General features: G+C 40.5%; 1 protein-coding gene across 3 annotated transcripts in view; it reads left to right on the top strand.

Moving 5' to 3' along the window:
- Positions 1 to 25,150, top strand: part of skd (mediator complex subunit skuld) — a 63,972-nt gene that overhangs the window by 20,134 nt on the left and 18,688 nt on the right. For all 3 annotated transcript variants that reach the window (XM_088259589.1, XM_088259588.1, XM_088259590.1), the window contains exons 3-4: positions 21,109 to 21,193; positions 24,748 to 24,831. In XM_088259589.1, coding sequence (XP_088115715.1) covers positions 21,109 to 21,193; positions 24,748 to 24,831 — 169 coding nt within the window. The remainder of the gene's footprint in view (positions 1 to 21,108; positions 21,194 to 24,747; positions 24,832 to 25,150) is intronic.

Below are 25,150 nucleotides of genomic sequence, written 5' to 3'. Positions count from 1 at the left end.
TATTTTGTCTTCTCCACTAACAATTAGTTACTCTCCTCTCGATATTATTCCCATTTGCGAAATTCTTAATAAATCAATTCCACTTATTACGCTTTTTGTCGACGACGTTTTCTCTTTCCGTGGCAAGTTGTAGAAATAATTGTAGTTTTGTCGACAGGAGGTGTGATTGAAGTGAGAAAACCCACTCGGAATGAAATTATCGTCGAGAAGATCGTTGAATGAAATTAATTAACGATTGTAATGGAAATAAAACAAGGCGATAAGCGAAGTCGCGTTCGGTTGCCTACATAATAAAACATTTACAATTTCCAGTACTTCATTGTAGGATTGGAAAGTGTTACAGATTAGGTTCACGAACTTCGTGCGCAGAAGAAATCTAACGGCAGCGACTACAGGTAGCAATAACTTGGATCGGGTTAGACCTCTGTACCTACTAGTCACCATCCCTCGCACTCTCCGCCACATACCCAGGTCCGGTATAGAAACTTTTGGCTTCCATTCGGACCCATCCATAAAACTTTTCTCTTTTAAAATTTTATATCGTTATTTAATCAATCATGCAAAGTGTTTCATGGTTAAAGATAAAAATAATGACATTTTTTATTTTATTATTTAATATGATTATATTTTTTATACAATTTCTATACGTTTCTACTTAATACATGACTATTAATGTTTTCAAAGTCCCTATCACTATCAGCGGGGCATGTAAGTTAATACTAACTAGTGTGTACAATCCACCACCGTGTACACCTAAGGCGCCGGGAAAGTTATTAATCCTATTAGGGAACCCCAGCTCCATTATGAAACCACCTGCAGCGACAGGCCAACCTCCCGCACTCTACCATCATCATCATCATCATCATCAAACCCTTATCCACACCCCCATGGTGCATAGGGCATTACATCATATAAACGCAGTGTTATCTTGATCGTTAACTCACGAAGGAAAGGTGATCAGCCCTCCGCTTCAAGTACCAGTCCTGGGTAATATTGAATAAATATTAGAGTGAAAAAATCATTCATATTTATTTGACCCCCCCCCTGGGAATCGAACCCGGGACCTCCAGAACTGTAGCCGAGCGTGCTGACCATTACACTACGGAGGTGGAACCGCTCTGGAGCACCTCGGCTGTCCAAATTTAAAACACAGTAAGGGACATTTTTTTGTAGTAGTTTTTTTTTGCATTTTTGGACTAAGTAGAGTCTACTTAGTCCATAAATGCAAAAAAAGCCTACTACAAAAAAAATGTCCCTTACTGTGTTTTAAATTTGGACAGCCGACCTGAGCTAGTTTGAAAAAATCTTCTCTTCCGCCTTCCCCTCGCACGATGGTCCGGTGGCAGCGCGCACATTGCCTTCCGCAGTTTATGGTCTGCGGGAGTTGTACGTTTTTGTGGGTCATTTGCAACATTGTATCGTAAAAAGTAAAGCCGTTCATTAGTTGGCATAGAAATGTGCACTCTCCCAAATTAGGCGAACTCGCTGTGCTTCTGCGCCTTGAATCTGGAACGGACTAATTGGACTATCACAACCAGTTTTTTTTTTTAGATATTCAGGTTATTTTTGCTTTATATTTCACTTATATTTTGTTTTCTCCATTATGTGAATATAAATGTAGCATTATAATAATAAAAAATAACGTATAACTTGAAGAAATAAATATATATACACCGTATTTCAGCCCCATTCCGAATGATTTTAAATGTTAATTTCTTCAATAATTTTGTCTATAAAATAAGTCCTAGTAACTTTTTTCCAAAAGCGCGTTTAAATTCTGGGTTTCTATACAGTTTGAAAGTTATTAGATATCATTGGCTGAAATTATTAAGTAAGAGAGACTGTGGAACACGGTGTGTGAAGATTTCCCACCTGACCATATGTATATATTAGTGTCTCAGTACTGAACCCTAAATATGAATACGTAAACAAATGGGGCATGGCGAGCGCCGAGTGACTGCGGAATAATATCGGGAGGACATGTAAACGCACCGACCACTTAGCGTCGCGGTGGAAAACAAACCGGACGGAATGCGCAAATAGATTCCGGCGTGCAGCGCGGCGCGCGCACCGCCTGCACCGCCAGTCGATACTATCTGCGTAGTAAATAAAAGGACGATCGCCATTCTCGAGAGGTAACAAAAGAAGCGAGTGGCCGCCGTTGTAGATTACGATAAAATTATTACGGACGGCACGCCGCTCTCTCTCGCGGGGGAGGGGATCGCTCGTGACGTAGCGCGGGCGTGACGTCACTCGGAGATACGTCATTGGCGCGCGCCACCTCGCGCGGCCGGCCCGGCACGGCGCGGAGTGCCGGCGGCGGAGGCTCCGGCCCTCGGCCACCAGCGGCCTCCGGCGCCGAGCACCGACTGGCCCTGCGGAGAATCGATACGGAGAGCGCGCGCGGGGTGGGGGAGGGGCCGTGACGTCACGCGGCCTCCGCACCACGTGTGGCGTCGGCCGACTACCCTCCTCGTATCTTCCGATATCCTAATTGACTATTTCATGGATCGGAAAAAAATGAGAACACAATATTCCCGTTGTTTCAGACGACTATTGACGGGAGGCACCTACTCACCAACACTGAAAAAATCGGGCACTTTGGACAAATATGGCATTCTGGCATCTGAAGCCTATGATTGATGACCTTTTATTCGTACATGATTTACATACTAAGATCTCTATCCGATCAATGTATAACGCTGTGCGCACAACTGGGTGCAGATGAAAAGAGAAAATGAAAAAATATTTTCCAAAAAAAATATTATTTTACATTTCAAAATAATGAAAACATCGTTGACGTATCTAGTTTATTTGTTTCGCCAAGGAATGACGCAGTGAGCGCGTCAGAGCACCTGCAAGGATGGGGAGGCTGTTACACTCTCCCCGCGTGAAGGGCAACAAACGATAAACCCAATCGTTACATTCAGTATGCAGAACACGAATCGATCGGTCAAAAAGCTTAAATCGCATCGGTAAATTAGTAAACACCTGGCGTAATGCAGTGAATGGGTTAACAGATAATTAAATAATACAGGCTAACTTAATGAAGAATACGAAATGAGGGAAAATATAGAAAATATATCTCCTAAAATAGATATGAAAAAACATTCTAATATTTGAAATTGTCAGCCTCTATAGTGTACTGTTAGGTGCGTTTGGGCACCATGCTTGAGGTCTCGATTCGATTCCTAGAGATGGTTGAAATATGTATATGTAGGTACTAATTATTGAACTTTTTACTTTGATATTTATTATAAATATCACACTAGACAACAAAGATTCGCATGCCTTCACTAATTAACGATGTAAAAAATACACTGCGTCGATACGATCCAATGCCTTAAGCACCATTTGGTACGGATAAGGGTAAGAAGAAAAATATCGCAATAGTAAAAATGTGAGTGAATTTCTTGTCAGATGGGGAATGAATCCTTCAAAGCCGTAGGTTCTCCCAGCAATGAGCAAATTCTGACAAGTTCTTGATCGGCCCACACTAGTTTATCCTTCTTGTTCCTAACACGTATTATGCTTTTTAGCTAGAAGAAAAAAATCCACTTAATGATCTATGAACCTTGTACATAATAAGCGAGGTAAATAGTAAATGCAACTCTCATATAAAAAGGTTAAGGTAAATAACGAAGACGTTGCCGATCTATAGTAATGAAATACCATCTCCTGTGCTAAGCATAACGACATCTGATGCCGTTTTACACTCGTTAAAAACCAGAAGCTACTAAATAAATTTATGGGTGTTTCCTCTTCGGAATGTGGGTGCGGGTGCTTTGCATTTTGAGATTTTTCTTAAAATGGTACGAGTTTTCATAAAGTTGTTAGCAACCGAAGTTTTCATTCATGTTTTCAATTTACAAAAAAAAAATCGAAAAAAATCTGCGTTAGTATTTTGCTAGCCTCGAGGAATATAAGTCACGGTCATGGGTCTAAATACAAAGCCGGTTTAGAACGCTTTCAGCCAGGTGATTCAAAACAAAGTAAAAACCGAAGGCCGACTAATGTTGTCCCGAAGGGTCAACCTGGCATTTGGCAGTCGGCGATAACAGACCGCTAAATATGATCCGCTAGTAATTATTTGATATGGTACCTTGGGCTGCCGATTGTAGTGCGGGTCATATTTATTTAATTTATACTGGTACAGAATATATAACATGTACATTGGCGGGCTTATTGCTGTGAAGCGATATCTTCCAACCAACCAAAAACAGATAGTTAGGGATACTGTTCAGATAGTGCTTGTACATAAGCGTAACAAAGATGCGTAAAATTAATCGCAATACGATTAAACGTGTAATTACAATATTAAATATGAAAAGAACTGTAAATTGATGAAAGAAATAAAGGCAAAGGAAGTAGGATCAGGCAAGGAATTGAGGGGGGAGAGGTTGAGAAAACTAAGGAAGAATGGTATACTCATTACCTCGCTTTTATGTAATTATCGATAATGTAAGATTACACTTTTTCAGTCGGGTGCAGTGCCAGTTGGCGTGAAAAGAGTTAGACGGAGAAATGAACTGTAACCGCATTACCAACTTTTGATTGCGTAGTCGGTTTTTTTTTTCAACCAAAGTTATATTGTTATCGAAACGTACGGTAGATGAAGACATCTATTGTGATGGGAATCTGGAAGCCTGGGCATTTACAGGGCTTACGTTCTGTATTAATTACTTTATACAATGCTTAATATTCACTATTTTACTCGTGATTGACAGTTGTGTATGTAAGGCTCTTGAATTTTTATATGGAGTTAAACTGTTCAAAACGATTTTCAATAGAACGTTTTAGTTGTAATGATTTTATACGGTCAATTATACACATAACTACTACTACTCTCGGAGATCTGTGACAATAATCTGATGGTGCGCCTGACGCGTCTCGGGCAGGTGCTACTGCGAGGAGCTACAAGCTACATAACGATCCGACGGAATTAGGATTTTCCACGCGTAACGTAATAACGGACGAGATAGTTTGGCGAATACGGAACGCAACGACATGTGTCGCAGGTTGTGGGGCCTTCCGTCGCTAATTAGTCGGGTCGGGAGTGTCGCGGGATGGGCGCCTCCCCCGGCATGCGGGCCAAGGTCGCCGGGCGCCGCGCCACCGGCCGCCACTGGCCGCCCGCGTCCGCTGCCGAGTGGACGCGGGTCGCGATGATCCGTTCACGTGCATTGAACAAGTTACCGGATCGCGTTATTAGTGAATCTCTTTCACGAACGTCGCTGACTTGACTGTGTGTGATACATCGATTCACTGATCAATGATTCACTGATTTTGTACTCAGAACGCTCCCACTGCATTCCCAGGTCCGGCATAGAACTTCTTGATTTCCATTCGGACCCATGCATTGCGAGAAAAAATGTTTCGAATGTTATATCGGTATTTAATCAATCATGCAAAGTTTTTCGCGGTAAAAGATTAAAAAAAAATACTATTGCTTTCAAAGTCCCTATCGCTGTCTGCGGGGTATGTAAGTTAACACCAACTAGTGTGTATAATCCACTACCGTGTTCTAATTACCCAGGGTGAGCGCGGCAGGCCCACCTTCCGCGCTCTATCCCCACCCCAAACCCAAAGTCCTAAGGACGAATACCCGACAACCTAAGCTATGAAAGCGACATCATTGATTTTACTAATAGAAATAAAAATAACACATATCGCTCATTCCTTTCAAGAACGTCATAAATCAAAAAACTTGATTTTTCAGGAGAACGTTTTTAAAGTTTAAAAATATAATACAATGTATTAAAAATAAATATTAAGCCACTTATTGAACTTTTTACTGTGCACCAGATCCTTTTAGGTAAAACCTGAAGGCTTTTTCTCCATATGAAAAATATTTAGTATATTTAAAAAAAATAATTAAACAATACCTTTTCTTCAAAAAACAAAAACAACACTTTCTGCCCTGTGGCGTAAATATTAACTTAAAAATATGCCACTTTTGCTGGGATATGGTACATTTTCTGGGCATTCCGAAAACATGCATAACTGAAAATTGACGATTTTTTATTTATGACGTTCTTGAAAGGAGTGAGCGATATCTTCGCTCCACAAAAATCTCTTGGTGGAAGATTTGTATTTTTTTTATAAATACCCCCCTTTACGCGTGCCCGAGTGATTTGTCCGATTAGAGGTTCATCGTTTAATTGATCCAGTCTCAGCGAACGGATCATTGACGCGTATCTTGGAATCTCCCCGCCCTCGTGGTGCCGACAGGGGGCAGGACACTAGACCGGCACCCGCCGCCCGCCGCCCGCCGCCGCCGGCCGGCGACTGGCCGCTCCGCGCGCCGCGAGAGCGCTGACCGGCACACTTATTCAGCCATTCATCCGAAGGGATTGCCTTGTCACAATCGTATTGCAAAGTGCCACAATCACGTCGCGCTGTTTCCGTTACTATTCTACCGATCCACCTGATCTTCCCGCTAAAGGCGTCCAGCGTGGACTTGTGCGCTTATTACAAATAGAACATTGCAACGAAAAGGCTACCATTTTTTTAATAGGCCGTACCTCACCTCCCGTATCCTAAAACTTGATAAAAACTGCGAATTTCCCGGCGCTTATGGACGCATTTCTCAAAAATCCAATGCGAACAAATTAAGCTTCGTTAGATTTTCAATCATTATTCTTATCAGTACTTACCTGTGCAATATTTTACGCACAGTAAAACCGGGATACAATTTTATTTTACATTTTCTATAAATTTCCCAACTTAGTTCATAAAACAAACAAAAATTGGTTCGCGAAAGAAGGTCTGTCAGGAAGCCTAAATTGGTTCGCGAAAGAAGGTCTGTCAGGAAGCCTAAATTGGTTCGCGAAAGAAGGTCTGTCAGGAAGCCTAAATTGGTTCGCGAAAGAAGGTCTGTCAGGAAGCCTAAATTGGTTCGCGAAAGAAGGTCTGTCAGGAAGCCTAAATTGGTTCGCGAAAGAAGGTCTGTCAGGAAGCCTAAATTGGTTCGCGAAAGAAGGTCTGTCAGGAAGCCTAAATTGGTTCGCGAAAGAAGGTCTGTCAGGAAGCCTAAATTGGTTCGCGAAAGAAGGTCTGTCAGGAAGCCTAAATTGGTTCGCGAAAGAAGGTCTGTCAGGAAGCCTAAATTGGTTCGCGAAAGAAGGTCTGTCAGGAAGCCTAAATTGGTTCGCGAAAGAAGGTCTGTCAGGAAGCCTAAATTGGTTCGCGAAAGAAGGTCTGTCAGGAAGCCTAAATTGGTTCGCGAAAGAAGGTCTGTCAGGAAGCCTAAATTGGTTCGCGAAAGAAGGTCTGTCAGGAAGCCTAAATTGGTTCGCGAAAGAAGGTCTGTCAGGAAGCCTAAATTGGTTCGCGAAAGAAGGTCTGTCAGGAAGCCTAAATTGGTTCGCGAAAGAAGGTCTGTCAGGAAGCCTAAATTGGTTCGCGAAAGAAGGTCTGTCAGGAAGCCTAAATTGGTTCGCGAAAGAAGGTCTGTCAGGAAGCCTAAATTGGTTCGCGAAAGAAGGTCTGTCAGGAAGCCTAAATTGGTTCGCGAAAGAAGGTCTGTCAGGAAGCCTAAATTGGTTCGCGAAAGAAGGTCTGTCAGGAAGCCTAAATTGGTTCGCGAAAGAAGGTCTGTCAGGAAGCCTAAATTGGTTCGCGAAAGAAGGTCTGTCAGGAAGCCTAAATTGGTTCGCGAAAGAAGGTCTGTCAGGAAGCCTAAATTGGTTCGCGAAAGAAGGTCTGTCAGGAAGCCTAAATTGGTTCGCGAAAGAAGGTCTGTCAGGAAGCCTAAATTGGTTCGCGAAAGAAGGTCTGTCAGGAAGCCTAAATTGGTTCGCGAAAGAAGGTCTGTCAGGAAGCCTAAATTGGTTCGCGAAAGAAGGTCTGTCAGGAAGCCTAAATTGGTTCGCGAAAGAAGGTCTGTCAGGAAGCCTAAATTGGTTCGCGAAAGAAGGTCTGTCAGGAAGCCTAAATTGGTTCGCGAAAGAAGGTCTGTCAGGAAGCCTAAAAGATGCTAATTATTGTTTTGGTAATAGTGTGATAATTTATTTACTCATTTTGGGTTTCTGATATCAGAACACTTCGAACATCGGCAGCCACTAGGAAACTAGAAGAAATCAAAATCCATTTATTGCTCTATAAGCCTAGTACATAAGGAAGTTCAATTATAATGTAACTCCCATCTAAAAAAGCTACTAGGGAATAAATGAAAAAGTGGCAGATTACATCCGGTCACATTACATCAGCTGACTATGGAATGACAGGACGTGGATGCGTCTGAAATAATTTCGTTACGCTAAATATCGACTATTTAGCCCGTTTTAAAGAGAGAGTCAAAGGGAGAGTTACCAGTTTCGCGCTCTTTTAAGTCAGCGAACATGATTGTTGGGAGAAATTTTCATAGTTTACTATCTAATTATTGAAGAATAGTTGCGATCGGGTTATTGCGTCTATACATGTATTATTCCAAGCCACGGACGAGTGCCTATTATTGGCTTTGATTAATTTCCGAGTAGAGTCTCGTATGATCGAGTCGCTTCTGCATAATAATAATCCGAGTCGTAGGTGTCGTGTGTCGGGCCGGTTCGCCGTCCGCCGTCCGCCGTCGCCCTGTCCGACAGATCGTTGCATCGCAATGCGCTCCGAGCTGACTGGTAACCAGCTAACGGGGTCAATGTTATGTGCACACGTACCGTGTACCGCGCACCGAGCGACGCGCACGCCGCACGCCGCACGCCGCTCTGCATGCCGAATTTGGGAATTCCAATCCGAGACAAGGTCACCAATATGCTGAAAATCACAAGATAATCACTACTTAATTCTTAAATTATGTATCCTCAATAAAGACGAAGTATCTTATGTTATACGAAGGGAATATGGAATTTTGAAGGGGATGGGGATATGTAGTAACAGATCGTAAGCTAACGTCCATATGTCACCTGAATGCGGGACTATCCTAACTGCATATTCGTAAATATACAATATGTTGCCAAGTTACGAATATGCTTAATTTCGATAAGCGAATTATGCGAGAGTATTTTTTTTCATTATGATTTGGCATTACTTTTGGAATAACGTGATGGTTTAAATATAAAAACACTGTTTACGCAAAACAATATAAGTTTTTATTTTTAATATTTAAATATTTTATACGCAGAGTATGTTGAATTCATATTATTCTTTCTAAATGGCAATAACCCATTCATAATTTGTCGTGGAATAATCATTTTCCATTTCATATCTACTACAAAATAAACATCAAGATGTTTAATTCATTTTGTTTACTCGAAAATTCTATTCTATTTGAAAGAAAAATAATAAAAATTGCCTTTCACGCAAATCCTAGCTCGTTCCGATGTATGTTCGGTAATAGTCGTGCAGAGTTCATAGAAAAAACAGACTATTCGGTAAAATACCAGTTATTTCAGTCTCCGCGTTTAGAATTTTGCCATATCATCCGGATTGCGAGTTCGTAACAAACAGTAGAGTGAGTAGTTTCGTTTCCAAATAGTAAAGTCGGCCGTGACACGTGACTCCCGTCTCTCCCGTCTCTCCCGTCTCGGCTATCCGAGTCCTTTCAAGAAAAAACTGGAATCGAGTCGTTCCATGTTTACTCGGATAAACCAGTTGACCTATTTATTTACCTACGTAGGTATTAGCGGTCTCCTGTTCTGAATCTAATCAAAAATGTAATCTGCACAGCGCCAAGCTGCTGGTAGTGAATATATTAATTATTACGACCTTGCACCTTTGACTATTTTAAGCTGAAGGTGGGTTACATCCGTTATCACCCGAGCGATCCGGTCTCAAGACCAGATCAATAAACAAAGGATCTTTTCAGTTCTGACATTCGTTCATTTCGTCAACCAAATAAAAGGTAGTCATTTTTAGTTTGTCGATGCATTCCGCATCATTTTTAAACGATGTTCAAACGGCGTCGGCTCTCGGGGTTGCATACCCATACTCGTACTAGCTTATATATTTATACGCTGGTAATGTGTGCGAGTTATAATGCCTGTATATGGCATTTTATGAATCAACCCGCGATTATGCACGCGCGTCCATAATATTATATCCGTCAGAGTTGCTAGCACTGGCAGAGCAGAGGTACACACACACACACACACATGCAACACCGACCGTGAGATTTATTGCGTTGTAAACTTGCTTCTAATAGTTGCCTAGTACACGCTGCGCGATACGTGACCGTGAAATGATCATATTCACATTATACTTTCAAACGCATCCGCGACCTGCCATTCCACAGTCTGCAGATATATGTCATCGCGTTTGATGGTCATCATAGATGGGTGTATCGAGAGGAGACAATAAAGGGATATTTTTTTAAGGGTAAATAGTTTTGAAAACAGTATCACGTGATTTTTCAAAACTATATTAAATGTTAAAAATGTATTTTTATACGATTTAGCGCGTCATAACCTTACATTTAAACAGTTAATGTAATTCCAATAAAAAAATAAATAAATAAAAAAATATACATAATTATATTTTAATTACCGAATACTATCAAGACACTTTAAAGCGCATTATTGTGGGTGGAATCCCAAGTTCCTAGTTATTTGTAACGCGTTTAGGGGTTAGATGTATCTTATGTGTATATCAATTGAGGTGTTTCTTTAGCCTTGACTCGAAATAGAACCTAGACCATTCTGTCAATCATAAACACTTGTAAACAACACTCGAATGCTCGCCCATCAATACCTCATTCATGCCCACTGCCCACTGAACCAACATTGTGTAGCGATAGTGTATCTACCCGTACGCGCTGCACACGTACGAAATAGAACCTAAACCATTCTGTCAATCATAAACACTTGTAAACAACACTCGAATGCTCGCCCATCAATACCTCATTCATGCCCACTGCCCACTGAACCAACATTGTGTAGCGATAGTGTATCTACCCGTACGCGCTGCACACGTACGAAATAGAACCTAGACCATTCTGTCAATCATACACACTTGTAAACAACACTCGAATGCTCGCCCACTGCCCACTGCCCACTGAACCAACATTGTGTAGCGATAGTGTATCTACCCGTACGCGCTGCACACGTACGAAATAGAACCTAGACCATTCTGTCAATCATACACACTTGTAAACAACACTCGAATGCTCGCCCACTGCCCACTGCCCACTGAACCAACATTGTGTAGCGATAGTGTATCTACCCGTACGCGCTGCACACGTACGAAATAGAACCTAGACCATTCTGTCAATCATACACACTTGTAAACAACACTCGAATGCTCGCCCACTGCCCACTGCCCACTGAACCAACATTGTGTAGCGATAGTGTATCTACCCGTACGCGCTGCACACGTACGAAATAGAACCTAGACCATTCTGTCAATCATACACACTTGTAAACAACACTCGAATGCTCGCCCACTGCCCACTGCCCACTGAACCAACATTGTGTAGCGATAGTGTATCTACCCGTACGCGCTGCACACGTACGAGTATGTGTACCGGCCACAAATTCATTCATTATTCGATATAATTCGAGGATTAACAAGTTTATGTAAAATATTCACGTATTGTTTATGTTTAGTAACGGGTTCTGTTGTGGCTTCCGCAATAATTAATCGGCTATTTGATACAATAATTTACAAATGACGCTGTTAGCAAATACATAGGAAACAACTAGCGGGAATACATTACGGAAACAACTAGCGGGAATGTAAACAACGAACTCGCGAACACGTTACCAGCGGACGATTTAACGTTCTTGCCAATCAAGCGCAATATAGTATAATATATCGCTCGCAAAATGTAAACAAACCGATGGAAATATTATATAATGTATCCATCCATCCGTATCATATCTTATCGATTGTTTTCGTAAGTGTGTTATCTTAATACGTCACGGATTCCAAATTGTTGTATTATGTGTTCGAAGACGTTTTGATATATGTATTTTTGAACTAATTGAAAACTTGCGGGATATCATCGAAATAAAACTGAAATGTTTCAAATTCGATGCCAGTCGATTTATACACGTTTTCGCAAGTTTAAATTTGACCTTGTAGCGCAAAGTCCATCTCTCTCCTCACCCCTCGCATCCTACCCTCACCGAGTTGACAATCGTTATTATTCTATTTTTAAAATAATGTAAATCTTCTTTTCCGTCTTATTCCTCATTGCTGAGGGTTGTGACCCTTGCAGAAGCAATGACTCCTCTCCGGTTATCCCTTGACTGCACTGCACGTAGCGCTCCAACCACTGAGGTGCCTGCTGCTGCCTTAATTTGATCGGTCCATCGTGTGGGGATCTTCCTCTCCCTCTCTTTCCCTCCAGGCTACCGATAACAACTAGTCGTTCCAGGCTATCCTCGTTGCCACGCGCAACGTGTCTAAAGAACTGGAGAATCCGTCGGGTACAGATATTGGCCAGAGTCAAGCCATCCAAGCGTAGTTCCTGGCGAATGGACTCATTGGTGCGTCTAGCTGTCCATGGAATTCGGAGCATGCGCCTCCAACACCACATTTCGAAGCCATCAATTTTTCTCCTTTCTGCTGCTTTTATGGTCCATGTTTCAGCAGCATAGAGAAAAATGGAGTGGACTAAGCTCCTGATAAGCTTCATCTTGGTATTGTTACTCACACCCCGGTTTTTTCCAGATTTTGTCTAGCTTAGACATGGCACTTTTGGCGATGGGGATACGACTTCTAATGTAAATACAGCCAGTTATTTTTAACGAAATTTCTCTCTATAAATGTGAACTCCTATGCCTTCTATCGTTTGCACAAGAAACATAGCTTTGACAGTTAGATTTTTTGTGCGATTGGTTGTTGTTTAATTCATCTTTTTGATTCTTAACTTATATTAGATGAAACAAAAATCATTTTACCCTAAACAAAATGGTGAAACACACATCCATTATAAAATTTGCGTATATTCATGGTTCATCGAAGAATAGTGACTATACTATACTATTGATATAGGAATATGGAAGCCTGGTTACGTACAGGGCTTAAGACTTGTCATTGACTGGTTTGAGTAATTACGTTAGAGACCTTTTTCAAATTAAGGTTTAAGGCAACTTCACAAGTTTAATACAATTGGCTTACTTTTTTTGTGTAAATACAGCGTAAAACTAGTATAACTAACAGCGTTTTTACGGACCCAGTTTGATGTGTCGATACACTCGTAGTGCGTCCGATGGCCCTCTCAACCCCAATATTGCGTTTTCACATATAAAGCGACTGCCCCAGTTAGCAGTGGAAGGAGTAGGTGCAGGCCTCCCTCCGGCGAGTGCGCCGCAACACGACACGCCGGATTGATCGATATTCCCTAGAACTATGCACGGTGTTTCGGTATCGCGAGATAATCACTCGTCACAGAAGCCCCCGTGCGCATTCTCGTACGTAACTCTCGTATGCGGAGCGAGCGAAGCGAACACGAAATTCCGAGGCGGGAACGCTCGCGAGTATTGTTGTACGTTGTGTATACACAACAGTTAAAGTCGTCGACCTCTTCAGTAACGGTCTCGGCGCCGTGCCATCCTGCCGCGGCTGTCGGTCCCGCGCTTGCCGCTGCGTCCGCACTCCTCCTCCGGCTCGCGGCCGGAGCGCTCAGCCAGCGGGCGGATCGAGGAGACGCGAACAAATACTCCGAATAATAGAATTTAGAGGAGTCTGTAGCGTAACTCCTCCGATGCACGCGTCGCGGGGTGCGCGCGGGCGTCCCGAGTGGCCGCCGGGCCCGACGACCTTGCCGGGGGCCAGGGGGGCTCGGATCGATCCGCCCATCGGAATGACGCCGTCTTCCTCCTCGAGCAGCATCCGAGTCCTATCCCAACCGGTGCCGAGGGATCTACCTACTGGGGGCGAACCGTACATAGAATTTGGTTATCATTTGACATGACAGAAAATAGTCAAATGATGTTTTATTTATTTTTTACCCTTGCACTCCATATTATACCTGGGCATTTAGGCAACCGCTATTTATTACTTTTTAAAACAAATCATGTTTTAATGAATGGCTCACTGAGCACAACCCGTAACAAGACGTTATTGCATTGTTTAAATATATTACAAAAAAAAAATACAAAAAATACAACCTAAAATTATAATACGAACAAGATGTTCAACATAAAGCTACAGCTTCCTTATTTAAAAAATCGACGTCTCTCTCCCGGGAGTGCGCCAATGAAGATATCATATTTTAATTTTTGATAAAACACCATTTAAAGATAGATCATATTGTGGAAGAGTGCAGATCGAACCCCGGAGGGCACGTGAAACCGTCAGAACCGGGTCAAACTTCATTAATTTCGTCGTTAATCTGGACACGCTAAAATACTACTTTTTATTTGATATAGTTTTTAATCTCCTAGTATCAATTTTCCGAAAATATGTTTTTGATAACGCTTTTCAAGATATTGCGATAAAAAACGTTTTTTATTTGGCATATATTCGTCAATGGGCTTTTGCATCGAAAATGGTCAAATAAAAACTAATAACCTTTAAAAATGAAGAGGAAGTCTCTACACACTAACGAGGCTTTAAATTCAATAAAACGAACCCCTTTTTTACTAAGGGAGGTTTGTGTCAAAATTGGTTGTGACCAAATTAATTTGTTTGAATAGCGGAAGGTTGAATTGTATTCGAGAAATGCGATATTCATCGAGATTCTAGAAAACAGTCCATCAACATAATACGTGGAAGCTGTCGTACCTCGAGGTAACCAGACGCCCACTTTATTATGACGGGATCAGAGGAACTTCCCCCCGCCCCACACCCCCACACCCCCACCCCACCCTGACCTCCTTCCGTAGGACGGGCATACCACACACCATATACACCCTTGGACAAAAATATCGTCGTATTATTTTTTTAAACTCAACATAGATGAATAATATGATATGTAATGTGTAAAAAAATAATATGAAAAAATAACTTATATAATTGGAGATAATCCAGATTTGCGAACAAGTATTGGGACACACTCCAAAGGATGTTAAATATCATATCATAAGTATTGTAATCAAGTCTACAAATTACAACTGATCTTCATCCCCTGTTCAACCATTCGGTTAAAACACGAACAAGTATTGGGACACACTCCAAAGGATGTTAAATATCATATCATAAGTATTGTAATCAAGTCTACAAATTACAACTGATCTTCATCCCCTGTTCAACCATTCGGTTAAAACACGAACAAGTATTGGGACACACTCCAAAGGATGTTAAATATCATATCATAAGTATTGTAATCAAGTCTACAAATTACAACTGATCTTCATCCCCTGTTCAACCATTCGGTTAAAACACGAACAAGTATTGGGACACACTCCAAAGGATGTTAAATATCATATCATAAGTATTGTAATCAAGTCTACAAATTACAACTGATCTTCATCCCCTGTTCAACCATTCGGTTAAAACACGAACAAGTATTGGGACACACTCCAAAGGATGTTAAATATCATATCATAAGTATTGTAATCAAGTCTACAAATTACAACTGATCTTCATCCCCTGTTCAACCATTCGGTTAAAACACGAACAAGTATTGGGACACACTCCAAAGGATGTTAAATATCATATCATAAGTATTGTAATCAAGTCTACAAATTACAACTGATCTTCATCCCCTGTTCAACCATTCGGTTAAAACACGAACAAGTATTGGGACACACTCCAAAGGATGTTAAATATCATATCATAAGTATTGTAATCAAGTCTACAAATTACAACTGATCTTCATCCCCTGTTCAACCATTCGGTTAAAACACGAACAAGTATTGGGACACACTCCAAAGGATGTTAAATATCATATCATAAGTATTGTAATCAAGTCTACAAATTACAACTGATCTTCATCCCCTGTTCAACCATTCGGTTAAAACACGAACAAGTATTGGGACACACTCCAAAGGATGTTAAATATCATATCATAAGTATTGTAATCAAGTCTACAAATTACAACTGATCTTCATCCCCTGTTCAACCATTCGGTTAAAACACGAACAAGTATTGGGACACACTCCAAAGGATGTTAAATATCATATCATAAGTATTGTAATCAAGTCTACAAATTACAACTGATCTTCATCCCCTGTTCAACCATTCGGTTAAAACACGAACAAGTATTGGGACACACTCCAAAGGATGTTAAATATCATATCATAAGTATTGTAATCAAGTCTACAAATTACAACTGATCTTCATCCCCTGTTCAACCATTCGGTTAAAACACGAACAAGTATTGGGACACACTCCAAAGGATGTTAAATATCATATCATAAGTATTGTAATCAAGTCTACAAATTACAACTGATCTTCATCCCCTGTTCAACCATTCGGTTAAAACACGGACAGCAGTAATGGCTGCGACACTCTCGGTACTCGTACTAGCTACCGAGAGTGTACTCTTAACGAGTCTTTTGAGGGCAGCTATCTCTTCGGTTTAAAATATTACTATTATCGCATCATCCTCGATTACGTGTTATAATTCTGACGCACTGTTATTGCAGTCGCGACGCATACTGCAGGTCAGGCATGCACTCCTAGCTTTCTCGACATTCTTACCTCCATTCATATGCGCCCTCCGGTTACGTAGTTTTTGACGCGACCAGTTTTCGGGTTCCAATCGATTCGGTGGTGCCGAGTCGTTTAGTCGTCTTTGTTCTGTTCTCCCATATTCCTCTACCAAATATACTTTTACAGTGAAATGTTTTCCGTTCGCTTCGCATATCCACACCACTTCAAATAGTCCTTATTAATATTTTTTACCTGAACCCAACAGCCCTACATTAATTTCTAATGCTGCATTTTTTATTTTGTCAAATATTGAATTTATGACACTTTCGTCTAAGAGTTCGCATATCTCGTGTATTTGTTTAACTAACTACTTAACCATCACGCCGCTTTCCCGCAGTGGTAGGTAGAGAGAATAGAACGCCACACCACTCTGTCTTTGCAAACATTCATCGCTTCTTCCACGTTCTTGCATCTCCTCATACTTACCCGCCGATAATTTTGACTCCTAACCTGAACGCTTTCAAGTATTTGACATATTTGATCGTGCCAAGTTTTTCTCGGTCTTCCTCTGTTCCTTTTTCCAACAACGTTCGCCTCATAATTTTTTTTATCGCTCTTTCCGCACTCATTCGTTCCACGTGTCCAAACCATCTCAACACACCTTTCTTAATTTTATCGATAATGCTTATCTCATCTTTGCGTTCCTTCCTTATTTCACCATTCGAACATCTATCATACGTAGTTTTGCCGCCCATTTGTCTGAGAGATATATATGTGTTTGATTATGATTATTACGCATTTCGATTCTCGGGCGAATTTCCAGTGCACCCATTTAGCAGTGTCCTTATCTATGCGGGTGTAAATGGGTGGATTTTTCGCGCGCGTATATTGTTCACCTAAACGGCGCAACAAGAGGGGTAAGTCGGAATAATAATTGGCGTGTTTTCTCCTTCGGCCCGGCATTGTGGTGGGAACACACGGCCGAGGGCGCGGGGCGGGGGCGGGGGCGGGGGCGGATGGAGGTATCGATCTCTCCACAGGCGGCTCCCACGCTCCCGGCCGCGGCCCTGTGCTCTACGCCCCACGCGGCCCTGCGACGTCTCCGCTGCACGTTGCACCCAGTACTGCCCCCTGTACCTATCTTACCCTCATCATATTCTCTAGTAGAACTCCCATGTCTCAGCTAACTGCCTCTGCCTTTGCTAGACACAACATTTTCGATGATAAACTATTTCCGTATTTGCCTGTGCAATATTTCCTTTGATTAGAGTTAGCGTTAACTGTCAAAATGTAAGGTTATCCACGTGCTACATCGTAAAAAATGCGTTGTAACCCTAACGTTTTAATAATATTATCATCATACATTTCTTCTTCTTCTTCACACCCTTATCCGCACCCCAATGGTGCATAGGGCACTGCATCATATAAACGCAGTGTTTTCTTGATCGTTAACACATCAAGGAAAGGTGACCAGCCCTCCGCTTCAGGTAATATAGAATAAATATTATAGTGAAAAAACAGTTATATTTATTTGACCCCCCTTCCCTTGGGAATCGAACCCGGGACCTCCATAACGGTAGCCGAGCGTGCTGACCATCACACTACGGATGCGGACATCATACATTTACTTCCATATATTTTTTTTACCTTATTTCGATTCACTAATTCCATAGCAGTTGGGATTAGAGTAAAGAGGGAACGTTTTTAACTGTTTAATTTAGATAATTTTGACTTTAATTCGGGACTTTTTAAACCGCTTGTGGATCTTTACCGTCGTGAAGTTAACGATTCCGAAAAGAAAACTAGTATTTAAAAACTATAGAACATGAGGCCGCAGTAAAGAAAACTTTGACACCCCCCCTATAAACTAAATATTTTGATTATATCACAATATAAATTGTCAATGATGCAATTAAAAAAAATATTGAAAAATGCATATTTACAAAAATTGGCATCAGTCAAAAGGCCGCACTACAATAGCCAAAAGGCCGCATGCGGCCTTAAGGCCCCAGGTTCCCCATGCCTGGTCTAGTGCATGGATTGGCGGAATATAGGCCTATTCTACTAAAGTTCTTGACAATTATTTTTGACAAAAAAAAAGAATCCCTAACCATGTCACTCGTCTTCTAACATCGTACTTTTAATTTGCGCAATTTTTAGCATGGGTATCGCGCGAGTTTTCATAAGACATGATATTTGTAGCGAATAAAACGATATATTTTCATGTAATACTGATCAAAAGTAAAATAAATATGAATTATTCTCTCTAATAGTTACATTAATGGTCAAAGTGACACTCTTTGAACTAAGAAATTTCTAGTTATTCCAAACTATACATATTGTGTCGTTGGAAAATTTGTTTTCATTTTCGTTTAAATTAATTTTGAGCGCATGGGATACGGAGCAACAGTTATTTACTAGGTATACGTTAGGTTTAACTGCATGAGGGTAGGAAACAGGAAACATGGATCAGCCTTATCTCTTTTATACGGAGTTTTCTATATAAGGTCAAATATAAACGGGATTTCTGAATACGCGTAATAAATATTTAGTCTGTTGCATTTTGAATCCGGCGATTTTGCGAAGAGGCTGTCACGTCGAGCTGGGCCTCCTGGGCCTCGCGGTTTCCCGATTTCCTTTGACGAAGCCGCCATTTAATAAAATACAGTCTCGATGGAATTGTCAGTTACGAAATTGTTATTGGCGCTCTCAGCGATTTATCGGTTGATTACAAATTCAGCGTGCAAATAACATTCAAGAAATACCTATTGAAGTCGGAATTAAATATCCGAGTACATAATAATATTTTAATGGCTTTTATGTAGGTACTTATGGATAAATTAACTTATTTTGCTCGAGAATTAAAAGAAAAACGAGGCGTTTTCTTCTTCGCTCGGAGGAAAATTCACTAACGATCAGTGATGGGGAATCGAATCCAAAAACCAAACTTATTCACCGAACCTGTAACGGCCGTTGTCTAATCATCTTTCTAATGCTGCATTTGACCAACGTCCGAACTCGATGGTGCATAGGGCGCTGCATCGCATCGACACACTGTTATATTGATCGTTAATTACGCGAAGGCACGATGTTCAGTCCTGCGCTTCAGGTGATATTGAATAATACTAGAGTAGAAAATCACTGGGACGCTATCACTCTAATCAGCGCACAAATTTGGTCGCGTATTGTGATTTCTAGCTCCCGACATATTTTACGATTTTACTTAAAAAACTTGAGCTGAAATGAAATACAAATCGAGAAAAAGTAACGAATACTCATTATGGCACGTACTTATATACTCGTATATACGAGTAGTAATAAAGTCTAAGAATTACTTATTGAAAATTTAAATGTTTATTTAACATTATTGTTCCGCGAATGTCATGCGATATCGCAGGAATGTATCCACAGGGTGGGGTTTGAAAGTTTTCGTTTTGAGCGCTCTATCGATCTATCTTTTTACTACAACTAAAAATTGTAAATATAAAATTCAATTGCTCGCAGTTCGACGTGGTTTGTGTGTAAAAGGATTGATTTTTAAGTGAAACGTGGACGTGTTTAATTTTTATTTATTTATTTTTATACTTATTTCAATTTATTATCGGCTAGTATCGGTAACCGACTGTCATCTGTTAGTATATATTCTCAATATTATTCATATTTAAAGCATTTATTTTGTTAGTATATATTTATTTTAACAATTTTCTACGATGTTTTCTACGTCCTTTTATGTAGTTCTTCTATATGGCATCGCATTCCAACTATAGACTCTCACCAAAATTAGCACAAGGAAGATTTCAACACATGGTAGCTCCAAATATAATAAATAGTAACGTAAAGAAGCAATAGTACTTTGGCCATTTTATGAAATACGAAATAATATACCCTGGACAAATTGGAAGGTAAAAGTAGCATACGAAAAAGATGCACGAATATATCCTTGATTTACAAGTTAGGAGAGTGGAGCTAATTGCACAAATTGAGCTGCAATATGAATCCGAAAAAAGTATATAAACATATAAAACTTAAAGGTTTGCACACTTGCACCTCAAAGTTCGGGATAAATAAGTCAATATTGCCATTGTTATTGTGTTTTGTCGTCATTTCTCTTTTGGTGACAACATTTCCGCCGAAGTAGAGATACGAAGTTGAAAGTTTTCTCGAGATTTTGAAACGCGGTCACCAAACTCCAACAAAGTTGACTTTTTTCTTCTTGCGATGTCCTTAACCCTCACGTATCGCTTTCCAGAAATTATGACTGGTCATGATAATGCCGTACAAGTTTAGTCTGTTATCTAATAATATGAAAATCCTTTTAAATTCCGCGAACTCTTCTCCCTTTAATCTGCGACCCCTATCAGCACCCGATGGTTAGGCCCTAGGGGGCATCGCATTGAATCTATGCGATGACAGCTCACATTACCGATTATACGAAGACAATGTGATCTCGCCCTTGAGGTGATTCTTCGTAAAAACAGCGCTATTATACAAATTGGCCGTTTTATTTATTATCAGTCCTGCGCTCCTGGTTCATGGATCGGAATATGTTTGATGGGATGCAGATGACGCGCAGGAGGTTGCATCGCCCTTTTTGTATTTACGTAACTTACGCGTGTGTTATTGTTGCAGATGGAGACCAGGGGTCCTGGGAGTTGGGGCTGTCATACGAGTGCAGGTCTCTTCTGTTCAAGGCGCTGCATAACCTGATCGAGAGGTGAGTCCGACATCCCACACCGTTCACAGATCCGTACCTCTATAAAATGATGCGTGTCCGATCGTTTCTTCATAAATCCCATTTTCCTTCATGACTAGGGTGTGTCTAGGGTGTGTGGTTAAATGTCCCCTCTACGAAATTTAAATTGAGAGATATTAAGATTTGCGAAATTCTTTTGACGCTTGTTAATGAAATGATGGTCGATATATTTCACTGTAAAAAATGTTATTTTTTATCGGTACGTATAAATAAATCTCCATTGCTGGATAAAAGCTACTTTAGCCTCTCTAAAGATGGTCAATTAATAATAATAATACTTTATCTGACACTGCTCTGCATCTAAGTAGCCCATAGGATACCGCGTTAGAATTACGAGGTGCTAATCGTCGATTATACGAAGGCGGGGTGATCAGTCCCGCGCTGCAGATGTTCGGATCTAGCTGCGGAATATATTTCGTGGAATACGGATGATTGAAGGGAAGGACATCACCGCCACACGGGAAAGACAATAGGAAAGGAGAGTAGCGGATACGGAAGGCGGAATATTCCGACTCCGATCATAGTTCCTCTTCCGGACAGCTCCGCGATCCGCCGCGGGAAAGTGACCTGTTAACGGTGAGGTCCCAGGACTGCAGGCCGCGGCCGGCGGGCGCGGCGCTGCTGCCAGTCCGGCGCCATCTGGCGGCGCCGTCACTCGCCGCCAGGGGGCGGAGCTCGCTCTAATCGCGCGTTTTATTTCGGTTTGATGCACTCGAATATTTGAGATGCTTTTAGCTCGCAAGTTTTAGACGACATTGTTAAGAAACCAAATATATGTTATAAGTAGATTTTCACGGCCACTGTTGTTTACAGATGAAATTAATCTTATATTATCTATTTTACGATTCAGTCATTGTCAATTTTTCACATATTTTGATTGGCGTTTGTGCATCTCAATACAGCAGGTTTTATCAGGGCACTAAGTTCAAGTTCATTAATAAACTAAATGTTTAGAATTAAATAATTATTTCATTCTAAAAATGTAAAGCAGATTTGAGACTTACATAATTTGTATATTTATATTTATAAATATATTAATAAATTCAGTATTTTACACATTATCAAGTTATTGAATTTTTTGGATTCCTTTTATAAGATGGTCTTTTTTCTATTTTTGTAATAATAATGCATAATCATCTGGCCCTCATCCACACCCAGTGGTGCATAGAGCACCGCCAACTCAATCAACTCACTCAATCGTTAATTGTATGAAGGCATGGCGATTTTCCTGCGTTCCAGATCCTTGATTGGATATCAGAGAGGAATGTATGAAATGGGATACAGATGACATAAGTCAAGGACCTCAGAATCGAGGACCTAATGGTCCTGTGGAATGGAAATGAAGGAGGAATAAAAGGTATTATCAATTAGGAACAGAAAAACAAGAAAAGCAGCGGATAGGGCACGCAGGGTTGCATACCTACGTGGGCTGTCTGAAAAGTTTCCAACCTAACAATAATCCAAGTGTTTTTTTCATCAATTTTTTTTTTCTACATTAACACCTTTAACATATATACACTTCTCCCAGCGATGCTCACATATGTTCAAGTTAGTAGTTGGCGTCTTTCCCTGCAAAATAGTCATTTTCGAAAGTGATGGCCTCCTTATTCGATGAAAATCTCTGTCCTCCGAGCGTAATTTTTAGCTTAGAGAACAAAGAAAATTCGCTTTGGGCTAGATCTGGTGAGTAAGGAGGGTGGTCAAGTAATTCAAACCGTAATTTGTGAATTTTTGCCATAGCAAGCAAGGTGTGAGAATTTTCTTGATGAAACATAATTTTTTTCTTCCGCAAATGTGGCCGTTTTTCCGTAACTTCTGTATTTAACTTATCGAGTAATGATGCGTAGTATGTTCCTGCAATAGTTTTTATCCTTTTTCTAGGTAATCTATGAAAATAACTCCTTGACTATCCCAGAAAACAGTCGCCATCACTTTCCCAGCCGGAAGAACAGTTTTTGCTTTTTTGGGGCCGATTCCCCCTTCGCAGTCCACTGTTTGGACTGTATTTTTGTTTTTGGAGTAGCGTGGTGTATCCAATTTTATCTGCAGTTATTATTTGGTGCCAAAAAGTCTGACCCGTTGCGCCTAAAGTTCGTCAACAGAGCGAGCGGTGCAAACATTCGTTGGAACGTGTTTTTGGTCCGGAGTGAGCAAACGCGGCAGCCACCGTGCGGACAGCATTCTCATCCCTAAATCTTGATTAAGTATGCAACGAACACGTTTTTTCGACATCTTCATAGACTCTGCTATATTTTTAACCTTAATCTGACGAGTTTCCAACACCGTTTGATAAACTCGAGCAATTTAATGGTCAGTGGTTGCAGTTTTTGGCTTTCCCAAACGTTCATCGTCATTTAGCTGGTACGTCCACGTTTAAATTCTGCCGCCCAAAATTTTACGTGGTAAAGGATGGAAAAGAGTCTCCGTACACAGGGTCTAACTCGCCTTTGATTTGCATAGACGTGTTGCCTTTCAAAAACAAATATTTAATGACTGCTCGATACGTATTTTTTTCCATTTTGAAAAAACGCTCACGCCGACTCACTCAAACGACTCTCAAAAAATAACTGCGATCAAAGTGGTGGAAATTTTGATGAGTACCTTTTAAAACGTGCCCCAAATACATGCTCAAATTTTTATTGACAACGAGTGCCATCTGCATGTTGAGGTCTGAAACTTTTCAGCCCGTGTATATTTTTATAAGTTTGTTTAAGCAAGATACTGCTAATAATCATTTTTCGTTAGCGCATTTAGCTGCTAAACTGGAGGGCTAGTATTTACAGACTGCTAGTACCTTGTTAGCAAGTTGGTTTTATAGTTACATTTTGACATCTCAACATAGATGAAGAAATATATGCAATTTTTTATTTAAGTTTTAGTTAGTAAAACAGGGCTTATTATCTGTCATAGACTGGTTCAAACCGAGCTAGCTTAAATAAACTAACCCATGACAGGTCATAAGCCCTGTAAATACCCGGACTTCCATATTCTTCTTCATCTATATTGAGATGTCAAAATGTAAAAATAGCACTATTTATTCAAATCTAATGTGACACGTGTTTCCATGCATTCTGCGTCCTTTCACCGTGTGCGAAGCTAAGTGTAAATTTGAGAGTTGTGTCCTCGGGACGTTGAAGGACGAAGAACGACTCGAGGACGCAACTCTAAAATTTAGATTTAGCTTCGCATACGGTGTTTGAAAATGATACGGAATGCATCAAAACACGTGTCACAATAGATTTTAAGAAATAGTGGAATTTGCCAAGTAAAACTTGAATTAAAAATGGATAAATATTTTCACAATGTGACTGCCGAATCAATTAGTAAAAAAATTATAAAAATAACTCCTCAGTGGAGAACCTCAGATTTGCGAGCACAGTCAAAATGTTACAAATGGTTTTACAGTAATTTACTAAAATGGCGCTATACTAGTTATCCAAAATTGTATATTTTAAATCCACTTTGTATAGCTGCGTTTGTGCCGGCAATTATACGAATAATATTAATGTTTCCAGGTGCCTCCTGTCTCGGGACTTTGTGCGCCTCGGCAAGTGGTTTGTGCAGCCCTACGATGGCGACGAGGATGACAACTCCCGCAGGTCGGTACACTACTACCACACCGCCCTACTGAATGTTAAGGTTTTCCCACGCACCGCTAAGTAAGACGCAGTGGACAGTTTCAACTATACAAATATATTAGAGGTTACAACCTCAATGACTAAATTCTACCACATACTTTGCTCAAATTATTATCATCTCTAAAGTGAGACTGTGTCAATTTAGTTTAGGTAAAATCTTTACATTATTTGTGGAGAGTGATTCTCAAGAAATAAAAGCTATAAAAGATAGATAGTGAAATAAAAAAAAAATATTTCAAGATAATTTTTATAAAAATAAATAAAAACACAAACATTTTCA

This window comes from Brachycentrus maculatus, unplaced genomic scaffold (genome assembly GCF_059751285.1).
Source record: "Brachycentrus maculatus isolate JH-2025_06_01 unplaced genomic scaffold, ASM5975128v1 h1tg000118l, whole genome shotgun sequence".
In the NCBI taxonomy this organism is placed as follows: Eukaryota; Metazoa; Arthropoda; class Insecta; order Trichoptera; family Brachycentridae; genus Brachycentrus; species Brachycentrus maculatus.
This window is presented reverse-complemented; position numbering and strand designations above follow the sequence as displayed.